At 51.8% G+C, this 25,176-nt stretch overlaps 1 protein-coding gene across 1 annotated transcript; it reads left to right on the top strand.

The window, feature by feature from the left end:
* Positions 1-5,052: 5,052 nt before the first annotated feature.
* Positions 5,053-11,547, top strand: SOX7 (SRY-box transcription factor 7). Its single transcript, XM_011216637.3, has 2 exons — positions 5,053-5,505; positions 9,692-11,547. The coding sequence occupies exons 1-2, from the start codon at positions 5,268-5,270 to the stop codon at positions 10,612-10,614; spliced, it is 1,161 nt and encodes a 386-aa protein (XP_011214939.2). The 5' UTR covers positions 5,053-5,267; the 3' UTR covers positions 10,615-11,547.
* The last annotated feature ends 13,629 nt before the right edge of the window (positions 11,548-25,176 follow it).

Genomic DNA, 25,176 nt, shown 5'->3' with positions numbered 1-25,176 from the left:
CTAGTCATTGTTCAGAATGGAGTACGAGAAAATTAATGTAGAAAAGGTGTGTTCTTGGCTTGGAACTCTCCCAGCCCTCAGTGCTAGGGAGAAGCAAACACAGATCCCAGAATGTGCACTGGCTCCCCTCTGCCTTGCCCTGGAGAATACACACAACACGGGCAAGCCCTTCAGCTCACTGGGCCTCACATGACTCTCCACCCTGTGCATTGGTTAGGTGACTGGCTCAAATGTGTGCAGCCAGTAGTAGCCGATGGGACTGGGCTTAATGTCTTCTGGCTTCAAGTCAGGGTTCTTCCCACCTTGGTTGTGAGACACGATTAATCAGAGATGAGCACTTTTATGTAGAGGGGGGATTCTGTTGTGCGTGGGAAGTCTGATCTGGGCCATCCCGAGAAAATTTGGGCTTCTATACCCCAGTGTTTTGTTAGTATTAAGTCCTTATGAAGGGGTTTTGATATTGGCAGGAGGTCTACACTACCCACATTCAGGAACAATGCAGTTTGGAAACCCTATTCCGCTTCCCTTAGTCCCCTGTAGAAAAGCAGTTAAACCTCAGACGCAGTGACGCCCTATCCGGGTTTCCTTGTGCTCCGCCTACTTCCAGGCCGCTCAGGTAAGCCTACAGGTACATCTTAAATCCGCCCTGTGTGGTTTAATCCCACCGACCCGAATGATTCTAAATTAGGGACCTTAATGAATTTCTCCTAAATGACTATGAAGAGATTCCTCTGGGTTAGAAAAGAGCAACCTGAGTACAGCATCTCAGAGGGAAGTCAGGGTTTCTTATTGCTGGACCAGCTGTGTGAGGAGTCGGGGGAGAGGCAGCTGGCTGGCCTTGGCAGGTTTCCTGGCTCTCCAGCATACACCTCACCCATGGCCAACAGTGTTTGCTCTTTGCTTTTCACATTTCCTTGAACTTCCAACACCTTTTGCATGAAGAAAGGTCTGGTGGAACTTGGAAGGACCAGAATGGAGAGGGTACACGGACAGCGGGAGACCCAGCAGCTGGTTAGAAGCCCTTCTCTCCAACCTGGGGCTCTGCTGAGGGTGGGAAGCTAGGAGTTGACCCTGGGCAACCCTGCAACCAGGGAACAGAGGCACGAAGAAAAGGGACGTGTGCTCTTGTCTCTGCTCTGCCCCTTGCAAGCTACAGCCTCACCTGTGTCATCGGGGAAAGGGCTTAATAACACCACTGGGGCTGCCTGCTTCGAAGATAGTTTGTGTAGAGGCCCAGATGAGTCAGCAAATGACCTTTACAAAGACTGTCAATTGAGTACATAAATTAGTGAGAGCAAAGATGATGGTGGTGATGACCATTTCAACCTCCTGCCTGGTGTGAGGGACGAAATGTACCAGCAAACACATACACAAAACCATTGCAGAGTTGAAAACCCACAGCTGTGTCTCCACCAGCCCAGTGCTATGCCTGGTCCAGATGCTGAGCTCTGCTGCCAGTCAGAGCAGGGAATGTGCACCTGACTACCCTCCTTCCCCTTCTCCTAGAGTCACCAAAATTCTTAGGTTTGGAACACAATAAGGAAAACTCCTCGAGGGAATGTTTTGAAGGCCCAACCCTATTAATTTTATTTAAAATGTCATCCATTCATTGTAACATCTCACAATTCTTTAAAGTATAGGAGGTGATTTCACAACTACTCTATCAGTCATCCTGATTTTGTTCCCATTTTACAGATGAAGAAACCGAGGCTGAGATCAAGTAAATGACACTGCTAGCAGGTTGCAGCAATTTACACTGGGGGTTTCAGACTTCCAGTCCAGTGTTCCTGGAAACCGATGTTCAACTACAGAGCTGAAGAAAAACATGGGAGAGAGCGGAGAAAGAGGGGGGAAAGTGGGGAGGAGAGGAGAAAGAAGGGGATTGAGGGAGGGAGGGAAGCAGGGAAATAGGGAAGGAGGAAAGGAAAAAGAAAGGGATGGAAAGGAAGCAAAAGTCATTTGAGGGAACAGAGAGTGCAGTTCACGCAATACACACGGGAAAGTAAGGCTCCTTGGAGTTTGTGCGCAGACAGATCTGCTGCGTGGTACTCGCACGGTGTCCACTGTGTCCCTGAGGCGTCACACACAGACTGCTGCTTGAGCTCTGGACTTGGGTGTCTGCCAGAGCACCATCCCATCCCGCTGCAGACCCCACTCCATTGCCCCTACTCGAGACTTCGTGGTTCCTTTGCTTGCGGATTCACGGCGCAGAACCTCGACTACAACTGGCTGTAGTCCTGGGCCCAGCGCTGTCCCAAGCAAGTGTAGGGGCTGTTGCGCGGTGGGGGGGTCGCCAGCCTCGGCCCTCCTGCTCAGCCCTCCGAGTCCCGGGCTTTGGGGACGCTTGAGGTCTACACGGAGTTCCGGAGCACTGAAGGTCATAGTGACCAGAGAGGCAGAGAGGTCACAGGGACCCGCATCCCTTTGCACTGCCCGCCCGCAGCAGGACACGTTCGCATAAATTTGTCCAGGTAAATCAATGCACGGGTGCAAATTAAGAAGTGAAGAAACGGAGCGAGCAAAAGAGCCCAGGTTCCGTGAGCAGATCGCTCAAACGCTGAGCGCGGCGCCCATGCTAGCCATGTGGCCCTTAATGCCCAGGTCCTGGACTGGACGACTCAGTCTCGTGCACTCTCTCCAGACGAAATGCAAGAAATTAAGCGATTGTAAAAAAAACAATCACAACTTGTATTCTCTCTGCGCCCGCCCCCGCTGTTTTCTCCAACTTTGCCAAAGATCTCTGGAATCCAACTTGACCGCTCTGCGCTACCCGGGTCCCGCGCCTCTTCCTACCCTGGTGCCTGGTGCCCCATGGCGTGCGCTCTCTGCTCGGGAGCTGCGGGGCAGGGCGTGGGAGGCTGGGGTCTAGAGTGGGAACGTCCGCGGCCGGCAAGGGGGCGCTGTCCCCTAGAGGCCTCCGGCGCCGCCGAGCACTGTGCCCTGCCCCAGCGGTGAGCTTAGAAAGGGTCGCAGCCGAGCTCTTCCAGGGGTCCACAAGGCTGCAGAGCACGTCCCCCTACGGAACCCCCGGTTGAGATCCCTTCTCCTTCCCTCCTTACCCCAACGAGGTGCCCTCCTGCGGCCTGGCGAGGCCCTAGCGCCCCGGGTTCCTGGAGTATCCCGGCCTGGGGATTTTTCTTGAGGAATTTTTGGCAGAGGGGTCCAACACGGGAAATGCTTAAGCTTCCCGCGGTAGGGATGTCCTAGACCCTGAACACATTCCCTCTGCACCTCCCTTCTCCCTGCTCCCCGCTCAGTCCCTTGTGCCAGCCTGCCCCGCTGCTCCACCTCGGGTTTCTGGATGCTCTCCAGGCTTCAGGACACCCACTTTGCAGCCAGCACCGCGCCAAACTCCCTTTGCTGATCAGCTCTGGCCTATGAGGGTAGCGCGTGGATCGCATGGGTCTAGGGTGCTGCTGCTGGATCCTGCCAGGAAAAGAGAGGAAAACTAAGCAATCTATTTTATGCATAAAGCCCATTCTGGGATGAAAATTATCCGGGGCTCTATAGGTTAAAATTGGGACTTAAAAACAGAGAAGTTGCATTTCTCCATCCACTTGCTTGGGTCCATAGGGCATGTCCTGGAGCACATGTTGCAAGCAAGGCACTTACGAACTCAGTGCACCCTAGGACATTGAAATTTGGTCTTAGAATTTACAGGGCTTTACATCTAGAGTTGTATTAACATCAAGCATCATACAGAGTTTAAGCTTTCACATGTATTATCTCACCAAATCTTCACAGCAGCCCTGTGCGATAAATTGAGTCTTATCATTGTCCTCCTTTTAGGTTTAGGAAAAAAGGCCTAGAGAGATACCTGACTTGCCAGAGTCACGCATTAAGTAACCAAACACTGAAGACAGGTCCTGACTCCAGACTCCAGGGTCCTCCCATGAAAATGCTACCTCCTTTCAGGGTCACCTCTACGAAGCCCTGAACAGGGATAGCACTCAGTAAATATTTGTAGATTGAATTCCAGGATCTAATCAAGCCTTATGATTGCTGTGTTTTATGCAGTAGGCTGTGTCTAAGCCTTATTTACTCACTCACTTATTCATCCACTTATTCGGCAGTTCCTGAGTGCCTACTGTGTGCGGGTGTTGCAGTAAAAGCCAGGAGGACAGCCTTACTCACATGAAGCAGGGGATCGAGTGAGCTGTCTTCCAGGGCAGAGGGCTGGCATCTTGAGAGACTGCCGTCAGCTCCCAGCCCTTAGCCGTCCGAGTTGAGCGCAGGCCCTGAACCTGCCGCCATCTAACCTGGGGAGTGGGAAAACCATAGGGGGAACGCGGAGGGGAGGGCCGGAGCAGCTCCATTCCGAGAGGCCCATCGAGCCTGACAGAGACAGAGAATATACAACCAGAAGGAAATTTCCTGAGAGAAAATATAGACGAAGAAGCTGGAGACCCTGCAGACCTCTGAGACAAGTGTGGTGTGGAGAGAAGGGTGTTTGAGGACAGAAATCAGGTGGCAGAGTAAATAAAGGAGAACTGAGAAGCAGACAAGCCCTCAAGACAGCCTGGGACTCCCTGGGGCGTCAGGTTGGGGAGTGGGGGCTCGGTGAGCACCGCCTAGAAGTCCATGCTGGGTGCATCCGTAGTCCTTGCCAGTCTCTGGCCGCCAAAGTTGACTGGGAGCGAGGTTGTTGAAGCCCGGGTCATTTTAGAAGAGTAGGAATGCTCTCTTCAGAGCGGTTCACAGGCCGCTCTGGGGGGATTCATGTTCAGTATCTCTAGCGCTCGGCCAGGCTAGCGAAACCTGTTTGACTTAGGTTCTTCATGGGATTCCAGCCGCGGGAGGAGTTGGTGGAGTGTGGCTGGGAGAGGCCACGGCCAGTCGGGACAGGGCACTGGAGTCTGGCTCCCGCTCCAGGGCGAGGTGACTGCGGGCGGCGTCCGCCTCCCAGCTCTGCGACACCTGCACCCAGCGCGGGCAGGACGGGAGGCGGCCAGGCGCGGATTCCCGGGAGGGACTCGGAAGGCAGAGGGGCGGGCCGGGGCGGGTGCGGGGAAGTGGCCCTCCCTCCCCTCTCCCCCTCCTGGCAGGTCGGAGCGGGGACGCGGTGGCCCAGGACGCAGGGAGTGGGCCCGCGCGGAGACGGGGGGAGGGGCCGCGCCGCCTTCGAGAGTCATTGGAGGACGCGGCCGCCCGAAGCTGATAAATAAAGGGACGGGCTGCGGCTGCCAGCCAAGTTGGACGCCCGACCCGTGCGAGGGCCAGGTCAGAGCCTGCCCTGCGAGGCGAAGCGAGGGGACCCCCGTGCGGCCATGGCCTCGCTGTTGGGAGCTTACCCGTGGCCCGAGGGGCTCGACTGCCCGGCCCTGGAAGCCGAGCTGTCGGATGGGCTGTCGCCGCCGGCCGCCCCTCGCCCGCCGGGGGACAAGGGCTCGGAGAGCCGTATCCGGCGGCCCATGAATGCCTTCATGGTGTGGGCCAAGGACGAGAGGAAACGTCTGGCGGTGCAGAACCCGGACCTACACAACGCCGAGCTCAGCAAGATGCTGGGTGAGTAAACGCGAGGGCGGGCGTGGCGCCCGGGGAGGTCGGCGGGCCGGGGGCGCGGGCAGAGGCGGGTCCCCGGGCCTCGCGGCTGGGGGCTGGGTAGGGGTCCTGCGAGAGCGCGGAGCCTGGGGACGACCCAGCGTGTGGGGAGGCTCGGGGAGCGCTGGCGCTCGCGAGGCTGGGCATCTGTGCGAGCGTGGGTATGCGCGCAGTGACCGGGATTCAGAGCAGGGACACCTCGAGGAGGCCCAAAGCGAAACCATGCGGCCCGGTGGGGTGGGCCAGGAAACCCACTCGCGGGAACAGGAGCGGAGTTTGGGGTCCCAGGGGACAGGCGGGGCCGACTCGGGCCAGGCCCCGGTCGCCTGGCGACCGGGACCTGCACGCACACAGGTCAGGACGGAAACGCAGAGGCTGGGTGGAACCGGTGTTTGCTAGGAATACCGAAGCGGGAAACCCTCCATTCCCTGAACTTTACCACTGGCACAATCACAGAAGGAGGTTTTAACTATTATTAACGAATATTCGTCAAGGGAAACCTGAAGTACGCAAATAGACTCGATTCGATTATGTATTTCTCAATCGCAGGAGCAGAGATACTGTGATTGGGATGCTCAGGGCGGCCACTGAGGTCTGTCCAGGATCCTGCCACTTTCCGAGTGCTGCTGCGCGGTCCCAGCAGGGGCAACGGGCCTAGGGACCTGGACAAGCCAGATGGGAGGAGACCAGAGAAGGGACTTAGGCCACGTCGGAAAATTTAGAGTTCGAGTTGGGTTTTCGTCGGGGTTTCTTCTTTCCCACGTCTGGAGCTGACTACTTTCAACTCCACTCTATTCCTAACCCTTTTGCCCTTCCACCGAGGTTTTATTCATTTTAAATTGTGGAAACCTTTGTAGGCACAGTGGGACAAGGGAAAGTATGTGGCCACCCGAGGCTGGAGGCTGTCCTAACCCTCCCCATCCACACCCCCCCCCAACTGAGTCTTTTTCCTTTTCCCACCAAAGCTCCAAACCCTGGAGTGAGGGCTGTCACCCACCCACCTGGCTAAACCTACAGGCCTGCAGAGAGGGTCCCTCCTGCCCTGTAGATGCCCTTTTTCAAAGCTGCTGGTTTCAAAACGTCTCATACCCATGGCCCAGTCCCCTGGTGAGATATGCCCAGGACACACTGGTGGGTCAGTTGTCTTAGTAAGCCTCTTCCTACATAAAAACTATTTAAAATTATATTTCATACTGCGTGGGGATGAGGACAAATATATTAATATATACAGCAGTAAAGCATTTACCTAAAAGTTCACTTTTTCTTCAGTTTTTTAAAGAAATGAAAACACTTTCTTTGTGGGTCCCTCAACATTTTTAAAAAAGATTTTATTTATTTATTTGACAGAGGGTGAGAGAGACAGCAAGAGAGGGAACACAAGCAAGGGGAGTGGGAGAAGGAGAAGCAGGCTTCCCACTGGGAAGGGAGCCCAACTCCGGCTCCCAGGACCCGGGGATCAAGACCTGAGCTGAAGGCAAACACTTAAGGACTGAGCCACATGGGTGGCTCAACATTTTTTTTTTTTTGGTGGGCCCAGGCACTGTGCCTTTTGTTCAAGCGCAGCTCCTGTGACCAGGATCCAGTGAGGTTTCCCTTTTGGGCCCAGGCCAGAGGTGGGAGAGGAGCTCAGGCTGGGGAGCCTTGCAGGACTGAGGCTCCCTGCTCCCAGGGGACAGGCATGTGAAAGGTCCTACCTGACAAATAATGCCTCTTGTGAACAGATCCCTGCTGGAGATTTGCCCTTAGGCTTCCAGAGGTTATAATTCATTTTGCAGGAAAGACACTGATTCCTTCCTGCTTAACCACACAGCCCCTGGCCCTGGGCAAGGGGCTTTTAAAAATATAGACTTTCTGGGGCGCCTGGGTGGCACCGCAGTTAAGCGTCTGCCTTCGGCTCAGGGCGTGATCCCGGCGTTATGGGATCGAGCCCCACATCAGGCTCCTGTGCTGTGAGCCTGCTTCTTTCTCTCCCCACTCTCCCTGCTTGTGTCCCTCTCTCACTGGCTGTCTCTATCTCTGTCAAGTAAATAAATAAAAAATCTTTAAAAAAAAAAATATAGACTTTCTACACCTCTTCATAGGGAGGCAGCAGAATGATTCACCCCATGCTCTTGCCCAGCCCTTTCTTTTCTGACCTAGGAAAGAGTCCCCGACTTTTTTGACAATAAGCTTTCCAAGCTTCAACATTAAAACCTTCACTTAGTAGCACTACTATTTTTAGGACACTATGAATAAGAAGGCACATAAGCACAGTTATACATTTAATGACATCTAAAATGATTATTTTATTAATACTACGACATGTGTGTACACTTAAAAGCTAGAGTCACATTTTATATTCAGTCCACAGACGGGGTGCAGGGTGTGCCAGGATCTTGGGCCTCTTGCAACAACTTTGCAGTCTCAGCCACAGGCTGGGAACTGCTGACCAACCCCAAACCCAGAGGTCCTGACACTTTTTGAGTTGCCCTTTTAAGTGACAGCTAATTATATTAATTGACGACTCTGTCACAATCCTTATAAACTCTCATCCCAATGGTAGAGCGCCCTTTAATAATTGCCTCCTCCAGTGCCCTTTGAGGGCCAGGCATGTGGAGTCTGCCAGTGCGGGTACCAAGGCGGCAGGACACACAGCTCTGTACTGGGCCCTGTGCCGGGGGTTCTGGATGGGACATATGGCCCCTTTCTTACAGGGCCTGGGGATGGGGGTACTCCCTCCAAGCTAGTAGGTCTCAAACTTCAGGATACATTAGAGTCGGGTGTGTGTGTGTGTGCAGAATCCAAAGTTGCAGAATCCCAAGTCCACCTGGGGAGGTCCAGAAATGACCTTCAGAAAACCAGCAGCCAGAGAGATGTGCAATGAATGTGCTGACAGATGAGAGAGAGAAGCTAAAGTAATTTACAAAACAACACTGAAAGGAGTAAGGATGAATAGAGAATCCAAGTGAAACCAGCACTTTAGCACCAGTGGGCTACAAGCCTGAGATAATTCTTAAAGAGAGAGTTTGAATTGTATAGTATCACAGTACGTTTTATAGTGAGGAAAATAGAGACCGAGGGAAGTCAAAGAATTTGCTTCTATAAGAAGAGTCAATGATGGGACGCCTGGGTGGCTCAGTCGGTTAAGCGGTTAAGCGTCTGCCTTCTGCTCAGGTCATGATGCCCTGGTCCTGGGATCCAGCTCCTTGCTCAGCAGGGAGCCTGCTTCTACCTCTGCCTGCCGCTCCACCTGCTTGTGCTCTCTCTCTCTGACAAATAAAATCTTAAAAAAGAAGAAGAGTCAATGACTGAGCAATTAACCCCCTGCCACAGTCGAAGGGTACTAATTAGGTAGAGAGCAGGAAGCCTTATCATGAGTGCGTGCGTGCTTGTGCACCTGTGTTTGTGTGCACACATGTGTGTGCATGCACTGTGTGTGCGCGTGTGCCTGTGCATGCTGCCGGCAGAGGCTAGCATTCTGGCAATGGGCTTCACATGGCAGGGTCCTAACTCACCTTCAGATGTGAGGGATAACTGTCCCCTAAGTGAGATCCTGTAATTTATTTACATCTGTGAAGTGATGGACTGAGCCTGAGTTCCCTCACAAGAAGGCCTATGGGATTTATGCCATAAATAAATAGCATCACTTCCTGAGAGAGCGATAATCAGCAAAGGCAGAGTTTTCATTAAAACGCACAAATGCTTAGGCTTGGTCCACATAGTGTAAAAAAAAAGCCCAGATCAATGTGATCGTTTATCAATGATAAATATATTTTTATCGTATGTCTGACATTAGGTCTGGTGGGCCTTTCACTGTGAATCCCGCATTATTTATACGTTTGCGTTTTCTAGAGGCTTTTAGAGGACAGGTGAAGTGACCATGTGCGTAGTTGGCGGTACTGGTTTTTCAGGATGCAAGCAGGTTTGGCCTCGCAGTGCCGGGGTCTGGGCTAGGAGCGCGCGGGGAGGGGGGGGAGGGTGCGAAGAGTGCGGTGTCGTTTGTGGCCTTTGTGGAGAGGGGGGAACCGCGGGTGGGATGCGGGATGGGGGACGGAGGCGGACGGCACGTGCGAGTGTGGACGCTGGGAGGCACGAGCGTCTGAGACAGGTGCAGCGGCCTCCCCAAGCCGCTCAGATGCTGAAAGTGTCCTTCTCTGACTTGTGTGAGCAGGAAAGTCGTGGAAGGCGCTGACGCTGTCCCAGAAGAGGCCCTACGTGGACGAGGCGGAGCGGCTGCGCCTGCAGCACATGCAGGACTACCCCAACTACAAGTACCGCCCTCGCAGGAAGAAGCAGGCCAAGCGCCTCTGCAAGCGCGTGGACCCGGGCTTCCTCCTGAACTCCCTCTCCCGAGACCAGAACGCTCTGCCTGAGAAGCGGGGCGGCGGCCGCGGGGCGCTGGGGGAGAAGGAGGACAGGGGTGAGTACTCTCCGGGCTCCGCCCTGCCCAGCCTGCGGGGCTGCTACCACGACGGGCCGACTGGCGGCGGCGGCACCCCGGGCAGTGTGGACACTTACCCGTACGGGCTGCCCACGCCCCCGGAAATGTCGCCCCTAGACGTGTTGGAGCCGGAGCAGACCTTCTTCTCCTCCCCTTGCCAGGAGGAGCATGCGCACTCCCGCCGCATCCCCCACCTGCCGGGGCCCACTTACTCACCGGAGTACGCCCCCAGCCCCCTCCACTGCGGCCACCCCCTGGGCTCCCTGGCCCTCGGCCAGTCCCCGGGCGTCTCTATGATGTCCACTGTACCTGCCTGTCCCCCGTCTCCTGCCTATTACTCCCCTGCCACCTACCCCCCTCTCCACTCCAACCTTCACGCCCACCTGGGCCAGCTTTCCCCCCCTCCCGAGCACCCCGGCTTTGATGCCCTGGATCAGCTGAGCCAGGTGGAACTCCTGGGGGACATGGATCGCAATGAGTTCGACCAGTATTTGAACACTCCTGGCCACCCAGACTCTGCTGCAGGGGCTGTGGCCCTCAGTGGGCATGTCCCGGTCTCCCAGGTGACATCAACAGGCCCCACAGAGACCAGCCTTATCTCCGTGCTGGCTGATGCCACGGCCACGTACTACAACAGCTACAGCGTATCATAGAGTCCGAGGCAGCCAGCCCAGCCCTGCCTCGCCGCAGCCCTCTGCTGCCCGCGCGCTGAGCAGAGGCGACCGCGTAGTGCTACCGGCTTTCCTCCGACCGCCCGGGGTGTGCAGGTCTGAACTGTCCGCGGGGCAGAACGGGGCTCTGCAGATCGGAGTGTCCCTTCACTCCCTGCCGCCTACATTTTTAGTATATTCCTTCAAATGGGTTCTCATTGGCTACACCCTGGGAATAAGGCAAGGTAGTTGCCGAAAGATGGTTAACCGGTAGATTTTCATTTACTTCTCCCGGTACCCCACACGGAAACAACTGTGTGACAATCTCAGCGGCATTCACAACTCCTCTCCAGCTTCTGACCCAGACCGATGGGGTGCAGCCGTCCTGATCTTTGGGTGCTCCAGGTGAGGAGAGGGCTGGGATCCAGAGGACTCCAGATCCGGTCCCAGTTCTGCCTCGGAGGGCTGGTGGAAACGCACTTGGCTCTCTTCCCCTTCCAGCCCCTCCCCCAATCTGTAAAGTGGGGGACAGACTTGACACCTAAGGGGACAAACCCTTCTGCTCCAGGGTTTTCTGATCCAGGATTCTTTCAAGGCTAATTAAAAGGGAAACAAAGTTTGTCTTAGTAAGTTCATTAACGTCCAACCTGGTGATACTTCCGTGTGCGCAGCCCTAGAACACACGGCTTTCTGCACTCGCACTGCCTCCAAAATGATCATGGTCTTTCAAAAGGACTCTTCCAATTTGAGAGACAACATTCGTCTTGATTTGGGAAATTAACCACTAGGGTTGACTGCTTTACTGAAAATGAGATTGAATTCAAGCCACTGGTTTTTAAACCTATTTTTTAAGATATGTTTTTTAATCACACACATTTCGAGAGAATATACACAGCCTGGATATATGCAGTGTATGTGGGACACACACAACACACACACCTTCGTGCACACCCTTAAACGCATGTCTGTGCAGCCTAAACCAGATACTTTTGTTGATATTGGCAATGCCTTGTCAACTCCCTGTTCCGAATGACCCAAAGAGCAGGGAACCTAAAAAGAATTTCTACACAGCAACATCACTTACCTCCAATCTAAATGTGTTCATTTCTTGAGCAAAGTTTCCACGTACTCTCCCCTCTGTAGGTGCAGAAGGAGCTTCCTTCTCCCCTTTTTCCTTTCCCAGGGTTTCTTTTTCTCTTCTTCTCTGTTCTTCCTCCACCCCTGAGTTGCCCATGGATTCAAAGATCCCCTGGCTTAAAAATCCTAAACATGATTCCCATGGCTGAGATGGGAACTCATTCTCCTCGCCAGACAGCTGGTTCTTGGGAACATCTTCAGCTAACACTTCAAAACAACTTCCCCTTCACTAGACTGACTTCCCAAAGAACAGAAAGGCACTGTGATTCAGAAAATGTTTCTGAGCCCTGACCCAAAACATTTCCATCCCTCTCTCAAACCTCCTTTGAAGGAACATACCTAGCAATGAGGGAAAGGACAGTTGTTTGTCTTTTAATTACAGTGTATTATTGTCTGTATGAAATATGTAAGTGTTTTATATATTCTCCTATTTTTAGCTTATATTTTATATTGTTGAGAGATCCTTGTTTTTTCTTCCAAGGTCCTGCTATAAAATTACTTATAAGATATAATTAATCTTTATGCTATTGCTGTATATGACATTTGGTAATAAATAGTAAATCATTGACAGTATGGTGCAGTCCAGAATGTGTATTAATAATCTTGTAAACCGTTACCACAGACATTAAGCTAAACTGTTCCTTTTTTTTTTTTTTGTAAGAACTACACATGCTTTGGAACGGTTGTAGGTATTGATCTGTCTAAAATATTTAATTTAAATAAATGTTTTTGTACCATGACCATTCTATCATTTGAAATATAGTTTTGCAAACAGAAAAGGTTTTCCAGGGAGGCGTAGATGTTATGCCCAGTTCTCCTTTCTAGTACTGGTCAAAATACTTTCTACATCAATTTTTTTATTTTAAAAAGTTATCTTGCAGGGTTGGTTTATTTTATTTTATGAATTATGGTAAAGAGATAAAGCCTAGTTAGAAACAGTGTTGTTATTGAGACTATTGAAAGAAAAGAGCAGTTCATAACCTCCCTGCAGAACCATTTTCTCCTCAGGGTGACTTCACACTTGCAAAGCGGAATGAAGTGATTATCATGTGCTCTGAAGATAGGACGTAAGTTCTGCCCAATTGCTTCCTTAAGGCTGCCACGTTTTTTCCTTCTTTGAAATAATCTAGAAAAATACCTAGCTTTCTCTCTTTACTGTGCACTTATCGATGTGGTATAACAAGACATCACAGGCTTTCAAAACCCGGTGGAATGTTGTGGAGAAGGCAGAGAAGCCCCTGGATTGGTAATTAAAGGATGTAACATCTTGTGAGGTTTAGGATTAAAATCCCAGCCAGAAAGTGCCTGGAAAAAGCTGATGATCACTCAATCCCCTTGCAGGGCGCCCTGCCTGGCTTCTCTCCATGGGGAAGCAGTTGTAACTTGTTCAAGTCTAGGGTAGCCATGTCTTCTCCCAGGCTCTCTGCGGCAAGGAGTAGGTTCTGGGAGGGCCCAAATGGGCATATGTTCATCCTTCAATTCTGATCATAATCTATAGTCATTACTTTAATAGCACTTTATAGATGTAAGGAAATTTACGGCAAGTTTTATGGGCTAATCCTCACCCACGGTCCCAGGTGGGGCCCTGCCATCCATCCACCCCACTGTGCCAGGGACACGGAGGCCCAGGGTGGGAGCTGGTGCAGTTTAGCTCACCCCACTCAGTTGGTGGAGGAGGCTGGAGTTCCAGCCCTTCATCAGATCCATTTGTTGGCAGTGTCAGTCCAATAGTCTAGCGGCTTCATGCCTCTTTTAGCGCCTCACCATGGCATGGAATGGCATGCAGTCCAATTCATACCTCTCACAGCCCCGGGGAAAGAATGAGCAAAAAGGATATTACAGAGTCAGAGTTAGATGAAACCCGAATTCATTGCTGTCTAGGCCCACCGCCGTGGCTGGCTGACAGTGGCAGTCTGCAGGGTCACCAGCTGTCTGGAGGACGCGTCGGGCAGTGTCTGCACAGGACATGGGCCCGCAGCACTGCCAAACGGGCATTTTTCGTTCCAGGACATACTGTGGGGGCAGGAGCGCTGTCCCCGCTGCTGGGAGGGCAGGAAACAGGCAGGCGACGGGGCTGCTCTTTCACTCCTGCTCAGCCATGAGTGAAACAGTTGTGCCCGGAAGCCAGGAGTATTTTGGAGTTTTAGCTGCCCATTCTGAGAACCCACCTGTCCCCAGTGGCAAGAGCACCTTTGCTTTGACTGATGAGAATTGATGGGTCTGCACGATTGCCCTTTTTTTCTCAAATGTAGATGTGACTATTTCCTTCCTCCCTCAGATCCTTCAGTATCTGCTCACCGCCCATGGCACCCAGGGGGAGCACAGAAGTGGGGTCATGTGAATGCAATGAGGTTCCTGCTTCTGGGCTTCTCACTTATTATCCCCGATAATATATTCATATGCCAGCCCCCCCACCCCTACCTTCCCAACTGTATGAGCTTCAGGGCCCACAACACCTGGCTTGGCCCCATGTGAGTCCCCCTATGGCTAACTTTCTTCCTCTTTCCAGAAGCCTTGCACAGCATCTCCCTACCCACCATTGGGTACTTACTGCACAGAAAACCTATTGTTCTCTGAAATGTTTTCCTTTCCCATACTTCTGTGCTTATCCTGGTGCTCTTCCCCTACAGGGGAGACCCTCACTCCCATCACCTGTGTGATGACATCCCACACACCATCCAAGTCCAGCTTACATGTCCCCAAGCCTGCCTGGCAGAGGGGCCAGTCACTGAACTCCTGTAGGTCTTGAGCAGACTTTGGTAACGGCACTTAATGCTTGGCAATGGAATCATCCACCCACATGCATCTTCCCCAGCAGGACAGACACAGAGTAGCTGCTCAAATGTAATATGAATGAATAATAAATAAACGTCTGAGGTATTCCAGTTCATCTTGGTGATAAAGACCTAAAACCTCCTGGGTCCCTATTTCCCTGCCCATCTCTCTGGACACCAACACCCTAGAGCCTTTGTGTGTGTCTCATTCTCAGGGCTCAGGCTGGATGTGATGCATCCTTGGCTATTCACTCTCAACCGCTAGACTGTAGCCTGTAGTAAACAGGCCAGGAATGGGCACAAGGGGACCGCAGGACAATCTCCTCTCCCAACCCGTTCTAGAGCAGCGGAATAGAGCTGAGGTTGGTAACATTTGTAACTGCCTGCTTTCCTTTTGAAAATTATCTCTTGATTTCCTCAGTGAAAGGGATTTGGAAGGAAGGGAGAGGGTAGGAAAGGAGAGAAGGAGGGAGAAAAGTGATATATTTATCTATTATCTATCTATTATCTATCGTCTATTATCTATCTATCATCTATCATCTTTTTTAATCTATCCTTCCTTCCATCCATCCATCCACCCACCTGACCCATCCATCCATCCATATCTGTCTATCATCTATCTTCTACTGATATTTAAATTCTCAAAAGAGACAGTCTTTGTAGAAAGTTTAGAGAAAAAAAGATCATCTCTTATCCACAACTTCAAGACATTGCTGTTAATTTTTTTACACAGGTCCATCCAGTCTTTAGAATTTTGTTTTTGTCTAGCTCTACGTAGACATATGTCTCTTATAGTAGATATTTTTATTCATTAATATTAGGTAAACATTTTCCTGTGCTATTAAACTTATTTTTTCTGCAAAAAGTGTTTTCTTGTCAGTTGAAACAGCAATTTGGAAAAAAGAAAAATTAGCCACTCCATGACTTTGACATAACTATTTTTGATATGCTCATTTTGGTATCCTGAACTTTCCAGGCTTGTATTTGTGTGTTCAAAATTGTACCTGGTGTGATCACAGTGTAGATATAGATACTGCTGGTATTTGGCTTTATTCTCTCAAAAATCATAGAAAAACATAGAAGTTTTGCCGTATTGATAATTATCCTCATATTATTATTTTTGATGATGGCTCAGTATTTCAGAACATTACTGTAGCTTAATTGACTTGACTGCTCCCTTGCTCTTAGATCTTCTACTTTTATTTTTTTCCATTATAAGTAACACTGCAGTGAACATTTCCTTGTTTATGTCTTTGGCTTGACTTCCAACAGGGAATCACCACATCTGGACGTACGAACAAGTTTACAGCTTTTGCTTCAAACTGCTTGTTTGTTGGGTTTCCCAAAGAGTCTCAATTGATAGCTAAGGCACAAAATGCCGCCATTCAATTCCAAAGATGAATTAACTCTTAACAGGAAGAATTCTGAAGACTACTTATGACTGACTAAAATCTGACCATGCTCAATTGGCTTCACTTGTCATGGTGGCTTTGTCTTCCTAAGGACCTATTACGTGCTCGCTGCTGGTTTCCATCGGCAAATTGTGAGTGTTCCTTTCCCCAGACACCACAATGGATGGCATGCCCTTCTCTGAGCATCAAGGTACTATGTAGGGGAAAGGGTTATTCTGTCAACAAAGCAGCTAGGTTGGTTCCAGAGTCCCTCAGAACACAATCAGCACTGCAGCCTGAATTCACAGGGCACTCAGAGCTCTAAACACTCTAGGAGGGTATCTGGAAAATGCCTGGACCTGGAGGCAAGTGTCTGACCTTACCCCATCATTGGATTTTGATGGGAACTTGAGTAAATCCCCGGACCTGTTCTCTCATCTAAGGAGATGGTGAATTTGTAGACACTTGAGAAATTTTAAGCTTTGTATGCATGTACAGGATACCTATTGTCTATTTTAGATTTCTTTAAACAATTTAGTGGTTGGGTTTTTTTTTTTGTTTTGGTTTGGGGTTTTTTTTTGGTTTTTTGTTTGTTTGTTTGTTTGTTTTTAGGCTTGGAGGCTGTTACTAGTTTGAAAAATCTGGAGCCATGTGATTGTCCTACTGGGGTTGCTTGTGTGAGATAAATAAGGGAAAAGGACTCCTATTACATGGCTAAGGGGATTACAGATGACTCACTCAGTTTCCTTGACTGGACGCTGAGTGGGATTGGAGGAGACCATGGGGTCATTTAGACCATTTTCCCACCTCTATTGAGGGCTGCCGCTTAGCCACTCTTGGCAGATGGCTTTCTGTCTGATCTGAGCCCTTCAGAAAAAGGGATCTGTCTCTCTGTAAGCTAGTCTAACAACTTCCATCATCAGAAAGTTCTTTCTTGTACTTCACCTAAATCCTTCCTGCTTTAGTCCAAGTCCTTGTAGGCTTGATGTCATCTGTGGAGAGGGACACGTTTGTCCCCACTTTGCCCAGGTCATCCTCATCCTTGTAGGCTGGTGGTCCTGCTCCTCTACTCTTCAGTGTGGGACTATGTCTGAGGCCTGGGTAGGGTGCAGTTTCCTCCAGGTCCTCTCTGAGGTCTGCATTCCCTTAATCAGATGCTGAACTTTGTAGGGATGTTGGAGGGGCAGGAGGAGGAAGGTCTCTTTGTATGCTACGTAAGAGAGGGAGGCTGGGGATTTCACCAGGGAGTGGGAGCGTGGACTCTGTGGGCACTTTTGGAATGTTCTGTGTGTAGGCATAGGGTGTAGTTATTTCTCAGAGGGTCACACAGCTAGGTCACATGATGGGTCCCCTGGTCCTGCTCACCGTCTTTCTACAGGTCACTCTTCTTCCATCACTCTGAGGGGCTATGGGGTGACACAGGTCTGGAACAAGTGAAGGGGGGCCTTAAAACAACAGGAATGTTCCAGTGGATTCTGGAAAAATCACTGGATTCTGATGAATGAAGAGTTTGCAGCCTCCAGAGGCCTCAGGGAGCTTGCTGTTGCATCTTGGAGGTTCTGATGACAAAACTTAAAGGTGGAGTTGTGACTTCCTTGGAGAACAGGTCATGAGAAAGGGGCAGGTGGCCACAGGCATCTGCCTGCTCTGGCCTGTGTTTCTCCATGCTGACTAGTTCTTATCATGTCAGAGAAGCCAGGGAGGTGCAGAGCTCTTCCATTCCAACCCAACAAGTCCTGGAACCTGCTTTTTCTTCATTCCCTTCCCTGAAAAGCAGAAGCATCAGTGCCACATCTCAGGGCACTGTGAAGGTCAGGGCAAGTGTGTAATCTTTAATCTACAATGAAGTGATTTGTTCTGATGATGACCATCACTCCGCCGGGGGTGTCCTCAAGTAAACAGAATAGTTACATTTTTACTGGAAAGAACATGGGGCTTGAAATTAGGAGTTTCTCATTCTAATTCTGTGACCTTGAAACAAATCATGGAGGTCAGAGCTGGAAGGAATCATTATTATCATGCTGTCAACCCCCAGGTTTGATGAGAAAGGAAATGGAGGCCCAGAGAGGTCAGGGGACTTGCCTGAGAGCAGGCTGTGAGAGTAGAAGCGAGTGCAGGGCTGTCGGGGGAGGGTAGCGATGGGGAGGTGAGGGGTGAGACCCTTCAGGACCCAGGTGGTCAGTCTTCCTTAGCCAAACAGGGTTAGCCTGGGCTGTGGGCGAGGGTGCCCCCCACGGCTCTCTCTGATGGATGGGGAGGGGGTCTTAGCAGTGGGCAGGGGCTAGTGGCATAGGTGCAGGAGTGCTGGGTAATGGGAAGAAGGAGTCCTGGGAATAGGATGGGAGGGGAGGCAGGAGCACTGTGGGTTAGCAGTCCTTCAGAAGACCTCCCAAGTTTCTTCTTGTGCTTCTTGAAACCCAGCTGGTCTTGGTGGGTGCTGGCCCAGGAGACGGAGGCTGGAAACAAGCCTCCCAGAGGACAAAATCCCAGTGCACTCTGCTGGGAGGCAGGCACACAACCCTAGGGTTCCCAGACACTTCAGGGGACAAGTGGTGGCTTCCAAGGGCCAGAGGCTGGCTCACAGGGGCTCAACAAGCCCACCCAGACCTGTCTGGGAACCAGTGGAACCCTGTGTTGTGTTTCTGCCATCCCTGACTACACCCCCCCCCACGCTCCCTGCCTGTGTCCTGGCTGTAGGGACCCCGAAAGGCAGCAGGGGGGGTCAGGGGCGGCAGAGTGGCTGGGAGGCCAGGGTGCCAGGGCACAGCTCCAAGGGCAGCAGGCCATGGCACTCCACGCCACCTCTCCAGTGACTGCACGATGAAGAAGAGAGCAAAGGCGTGGAGGAGGGGCTTTGAGAGGGCGGAGGAGCAGCCAGGCTGCTGAGTATTTTCCTGCCCATGGGAGCTGCTGTGACCAGGAGGAGGAGGAGGATGTGGCCCAAGCCCAGTGTTTCCTGCCTGATAAGCCAGCCCCTCCCTGGGAGCCCTGGCTGGGCCTACCTTCTCGCCCAGAGCCCTGCCCAGGGAGGGACTGGCTGAGGAGGAAAATCACTTCTCCAGATTAGCTCGCCCAGGCTAAGCCTTCCTCCCCCACCCCTGTCCCCACCGCAGCCACAGGAAATGAGGCTGGGGCCCAGCAGCCCAGAGGTTCCCACCTTCAGAGCACTCAGGCTCCAGGCCCAGGGACTCTGGTCTGTCTCAGGGCCCCACTGTCCAAATCCCCCAAGAGCGGAAGTCTTCTTGCTCCAAAGTCAACCATTTCCAAGGGGGGCAGTGACTGCAAAGCTTTCATGTGTTTGTCAGATCTCATGCCTGGAGTTGGGGCCTAGGAAACTGGTCCCTTTACTCACGGTCAGTCCACACAGCAGCCCGCTCCCACCTGGCCAACTGTCCAAGGGCACCGAATGTGGAGGGCTTGGGAGGCGAGATGCCAAGAGGGCCCCAGAGACCCAGCCCCTGCCCTGCTCTGCCCTGACAGGCTGTGTGGCTGCGGTGAATCTCTGACCCTTTCTAAGCATGCTCCCTGCCTGTAACTAGGAGGGGCAAGCCATGTGGGAGCTAAAGGCCTGCCTCCTTCCCAGCATTCATTATCGAGGCCTGGACTCTGGGCAGTCCTGGAGCAGCAGGAACAGTGGCCATCGCTGAAGAGGGTTGGGCTCCCTGAGGGCAGCCCATCCCCACTGAGGGAGGGAGGGGACTAGAGGGAGAGCACCTACTCTTCAGTGTCATCTTGGGCTGGCCTGGCTTCATGCTCCCCTCTCTTCTGCCCATAGAGAGCATCCTCTTCTTGTTTCCCACCCACCATCCTGTCCCCCGAGGCCAGTCTCCACCCTAGGAGCCTGGGTGCCTTGGCTCCAGGTTGGAGACAAGGGTTGTGCGTAGGCTCCCAAGGCAAGGGAGAGATGCTTTTCAGAGAACACTGTTTCGAAATAAGGACAGAGTCCCAGAAAGTGTAGGGGCACTGCTCACAGACACATCCACAGACACAGGCCACCCCAGGACTTCAGACCACCGGTACCAGGTGGACCCCCTACTACACCGATAGGCACTCCCATGGGCCCAGGCCCCAGGTGGGCCACTGCCCTCCCCGCACCCCAGACCTTCTTCCCAACCCACTGGTAAATGCACCCCTCCTCTCCCCTGCCCTCACTGGGAAGCTGATTCTTGGTAACCAAAGTTTCTAAAGGGAGTATTTAATGCCCAGTACAGATGAACACGCACTCGCCTAGGAGAAAACATCTATATTGGTGTGGACAGATACCTGAGTAGGCACACTCATGTGGGTGACCAGGCAGCCCCTCTACTTTCACGTTTGGGGATGCACTGCCATTTATAAAGCACTTTCACATCTGGTATTTCATGTGATCATCACAGCAATCCCAACAGAGGTGCAATGATGCTCCATCACAGGTCCTGGAGCTGATGCTCAGATAGGGCAAAGGGGCTGAGTAAGGTCACATCGCAGGTAAGTGGACAGGGACCCTGCCCGAGGATGCTCTCCGGGGCCTGCTCCCTGAGGTGAGCATCCACACAACCACAGCCGAGCCTGAAGAGCCCAGGGATAGCACAGGAAGGTATGGAATTCCCTGGGCAGCAAGACCGCCTGCATCCTGCCTGAGCTCCCACCTGAGCTGTCAGGCCTCTGTGGTCCTCCCTGATAGGTGGTCTCCTGGTCATGGGATACCCGGAGATGAGAGAGGTGGGGGAAGGGAGAAGATTGGGGTTTACACCTTTTCATTTTATGCTCTGCAGGGCTGGCCTGCTGTGTTGCTGTGTGACCTTGGGTAAATCATTTTCTCTCTCTAGGCTTCCATAAATTAGGAGCTTATACTCAACAGTTTCCAAGTGTCAGGATGCTCTGCGTCTCTGGGCCTGTGAAAAAGAAGCAAAGAAAAGAGGGGAGTTCCCCTCCTTTCTGTTCCTGGCCTCAGCACGGGGAGTAGTCTTTAGGGAGGTGGTCGTGGTGGACTGTCCCTGGGCAGACATCACACTGAACAGAGCTGGAGCTGTGGTTCTGATATCCAGGCCCTGAGCACCTCCTACCACATCATCCCGTCCTGTCTCAGCTGCCCTGGGGGGCCGCCCAGCCTCTGTCACCAGGCTACATCGCGAGGCCCCCAGACACCTGATCTGGCCCTATTCCCATATGTCACCTGGCCCCACCTCCTTGGGACTCTGCCCCATCATACCCATATCACCTGATCTTTCTACCTCTCCACACAGGCTATTGGTCTGGACAGGATGAGGTAAGGGGCCTCTGTCATCTGAGCCCGGCCTGGCAGGTCCTCATGTAACCCTGACACAGGAGCTGCTCTCCCCTTCAGGCATGATCTGATGCAAAGGCTGCAGTTGGTCACCATAGGGATGCTGGGATTCCTCCATGGTTCACGGAGACTTCTGGGCCCTGTGCTGTCAACCCCACTCCAGGCCCTCACCACCGTCACTCACTGGCTATGACCCTGAGCCTCCCCCCTCCAATCCTGCTAGAGGTTCTGTAAGTCCGGAAATGTCTCCCTTTTCCTTAAACTTTTGCCTACAAAATGAAGCCCAAACTTTTCAGAGAACAAACTTTTCAAGCTCCACTCTCCTGGCCAGCCTCTTCTCCTCTGACTCACTCCCCATAGCATAGCCTGTGTTCTGGGCACAGCAAATTTCCAAATAGGACCTGTTTCCTCATACCCCAGTGCCTTTACACAGGCTGTTCTCTCAGGCTGGAAAGTCCTTCTCCCCATCTTCACTCTGTAGATTTGTCCTTCATGTCGCAGGACCCAGTTCAAGTGTTCCCCCTCCCAGAAAGCCTTTTCCACACGCCCTCCACCCATCTGACCTACCCTGTGCCCAGTCCTCACCCCAAGCGAGTTTGCAGCCCCATCTTCTGCATATTCCCACAGGCCTCTCACACAGCCTCTATAGTATGATGAGGCAATCGCTCTGTTTTTGAGCCTCTAATCCTCCCACTAGTCTGGGAACGTGTTTATCTGGGAAGGCGTCTTATTTATCTCTGATTCCATGGGCCCTACTTTGTGTCAGGCACATAGTAGGTGTCCCATCAACCTCTGTTGGATGATAGGACAGCTCTGTATGGTTCAAACACTTACAAGTCTGTCCTCTGCCCAGTGTTTGATCTTAGACAAGTTGCTTTGTTTCTCTGTGACTCAGTTTTTCTGTCAGTTGGTACTGGTTTATATCGAGTTTTCAGATTAGGGTAATAAATAGAAGCAATGGGAATAGCTCAGGAGATGATCAATGGTGAGATAAAAATTTCTATGACAATCACCTTTTGATGATCCCTGGAAAAATTTAATTCTACGCTGGCTTTCTGCCACCTCCTAGCCCGCGTTCATACCCCACCCTTGGCCATCAGTCAGGAATGAAAACTATTTGTAATATTGTCCCTACCAGAGCAGATTAGGAAGAAAATTGGTGCTGCATTGCATTTGGGAAGATTATATATATATATATACACACATATATGTGTGTGTGTGTGTGTGTGTGTGTGTGTGTGTGTGTGTGTGTATGCATTGCATCTATCACAGTAAGGAACTGGCTGTTAATTCTACAGTAATAAGGATGCTAAGTTCACTTTGGAAGTAAATTCAGCCCTTTGGTAAGTTACCTTCTCTAGGCCTAATTAAAAAACCTTTTATTATTTTCTCTTTTAAACATGCTGTGTAGGTACATACAGAAAACTTGGAAATACACAGATACAACGAGAGAGAGATTCCCCCCTATAATCTCCACGCAAAAGACACCTGCTGTTAACATTGTGTGGTATTCCTTTCAGACCTTTTTTCCCCTAGATGTATATGCGTGTTCACATGAGTATTTTCACACTTTATTTTAGAATGTTGGGATTATGTTGTTTGGTAACTCACTTTTTAAGAAAGTGAAAATGTAGCCTGAATATGTTTCTGCATCAATGCATGCCTCTTACTGGATGATGAACTTTCTCTTGTGGGCTTTTCTAGAAGTTGCTTTTCCATTGCCTATGTTACTGGGCCCAGTGAACACCCTGTGGTCTGCTGAAGAAGTCTGAGTCGCCCTAAATGAGGACCTACCTCTTCCACCAGAATGAGCAAAGTACACAATCCCCACCTTTTGAGGTCCAGCCACCCCTAGAACTCCCTCCCATGCATGTTCCCAAGCAGTGTGTGGAGCTTTCTTTCCAGTGGTGTGTATTATGAGAATAAATAGGCATGGTTTTCACTTTCTAAGTATGGGTTTTATGTTCCCCTCTGAATGTCAGTTTTCAAACAACACATTTCCTCCTCTCCCACATCATACAGCTACCTCCCCACACAACCAGCTGCCAGTCAGCTCTGGTGGGAAAGGCTGCTCTAGCACAGGGAGTGGAGGCTCAGATCTGGGCAGCCAGGGACACAGGGATGCCCACTTTCATTGCCATGCTGGGTGCCTGGGAGGGAAGTGACTTGTCTGGGGTTTGTTTAGTGAGTCAGCAGCTTGGCCCGGCTGCCCTGAGAGTGCTGGGAATCGGCCCCAGGCCCAGGGCTGCCAGGCCTCAGCCTCTGACGTGCACAGTCTTGCTCAGGGAGGAAACCTCTCTTCCTGGGAAGGCGGGACAAAGGCCCTGGGGTGCGCGCCTGAGGCTGGAGATGCCTCCCTCCGCTAGAATTTGCACAGGGTGCTTCTGAGTGGTGTTTTCCTGTGTGCATCTTCTCTGTCCAGCCAGACTGTGACTGGGCAGGACATGGTCTTCCTGTCCCCTGTACCCAGGTTGAACCCCTTCCAGCACATTGCTGCAGGGGAAAGAAAGTGTGCACAGAGGGCAGAGACTTGGACCTGGTTCTCAGCTCCTCCACTTGCTAGCTGTGAGAGCCAGAGTGAGTCACCTCATTTCCTTGAGTCTCAGCCTCAGTTTCCTCAGCTGGAAGAATGGGGATACTGAGACCCCCCCACCCCTGTGCCAGGTGGATAAGTGGATTGAAATCTCATGCTGTCATCTAGTGACTCAAAGCAGGCACTTAATAAATGAGCACAGCTCCTTTATGCTTCATCTTGCCATGGCCCATCTGGGAATCACAGTGGCTCCCTACCCTGGGCACATGGCCTCACATTTAGGGCCCTTTTCCATCCTCCTCTCCCCAACCCTTGTCTGCACCAAGACAGGCTTTGTGGAGGGGGCATGGCGCCTCAGTGAACACACAATTTATAGAACAACAGAGCTCGATATGCAAATGCAGCTTCAGGCCAGGCTCCCCTAGTCCCCTTCTTGACCTTGGAGAACAGGAGCCCCCCAGCACTCCTACACAGATATCCTGAGCCCCTGGGATTCCAGCAGCCAGACTTAGGTCTGACACTGCTGCCAGCTCTAGCCGTCCACCCGTCTTCCCAGCAAGGAGCCTTTGCTCAGGTTGGTGCTCCGCCCACTCAGATGCCCCGGCCTGCCCTCCCTCCCTCTGAAGCCTCTTCTCCCTGAGGCCTGCCTTCCCGTGCCCTCCTGGGCCTGAGTCCTGCCTCTCCTGTGACCCAACCGCCCCTGCATGCCTCTGGGCCTGCCACCCTCTGTCGCATACTGCCCTATGGTGTTTTGGCTTCTCCTCCAGATGGAAACTTTTAAAAGAGAGAGATCAAATCAGTGTGATGGCTGATTTAGGGGAAAGGGTGGAGAGTTAGGGTTAGGTCAGGGTTTGAATCTCAGAAGGTTACATACCAGCTCAGGCAGGAAGCACAGGTAAGTTCCCTGACTCCTCAGAGCCTGTTTCCCTGTCTGTGAAATGAGGATAACAAGACAGAGTGCCTGGCCCTTGGGAGGTGCTGAGTATCAGGGTGAAGACGGCTTTTATTGTATTATGTCTGCATTCTCCTCTGCACCTCGCACACCCCAGGGGGTTCCTCAAATGCTCCCCAAAGGAGGAAGCAACACACTGTGGATGGGGGGTAGCTGGTGTGAGTGGCGGGGCCGTGGGGCCGTGACGGGGACACAAACTGCACAGAGAGGCCTTATTGGGGCCAGTCTGAGCTCCACCCAGGGTTGACACCCTCAGCCCTCTCATGGGCTCCCTTCCACACTCAGTTTTAGAGAGTTTTCCATAGCTGCTCACACGGATCAGAGGGTGGCATGTCCAGGGATAGAAACTGGAAAGGGGGGGGGAGGTTAAGATGGCGGAGGAGTAGGGGACACCTTTTTCAGCCGGTCCCCTGAGTTGAGCTGGATAGGTACCAGACCAGCAGGAATATCCACGGAATCAGCCTGAGACGCAGGAAGATACATCTGGATCTCTACAAATGAACATCTCCAGC

This window comes from Ailuropoda melanoleuca, chromosome 5 (assembly GCF_002007445.2).
Source record: "Ailuropoda melanoleuca isolate Jingjing chromosome 5, ASM200744v2, whole genome shotgun sequence".
In the NCBI taxonomy this organism is placed as follows: Eukaryota; Metazoa; Chordata; class Mammalia; order Carnivora; family Ursidae; genus Ailuropoda; species Ailuropoda melanoleuca.
This window is presented reverse-complemented; position numbering and strand designations above follow the sequence as displayed.

Excerpts from the sequence above, each read along its gene's own strand:
- SOX7 (XM_011216637.3), top strand. The coding sequence starts at position 5,268 with ATGGCCTCGCTGTTGGGAGCTTACCCGTGGCCCGAGGGGCTCGACTGC. Across the intron at positions 5,506-9,691 it reads CGAGCTCAGCAAGATGCTGG|GAAAGTCGTGGAAGGCGCTG; the intron begins GTGAGTAAACGC and ends TTGTGTGAGCAG.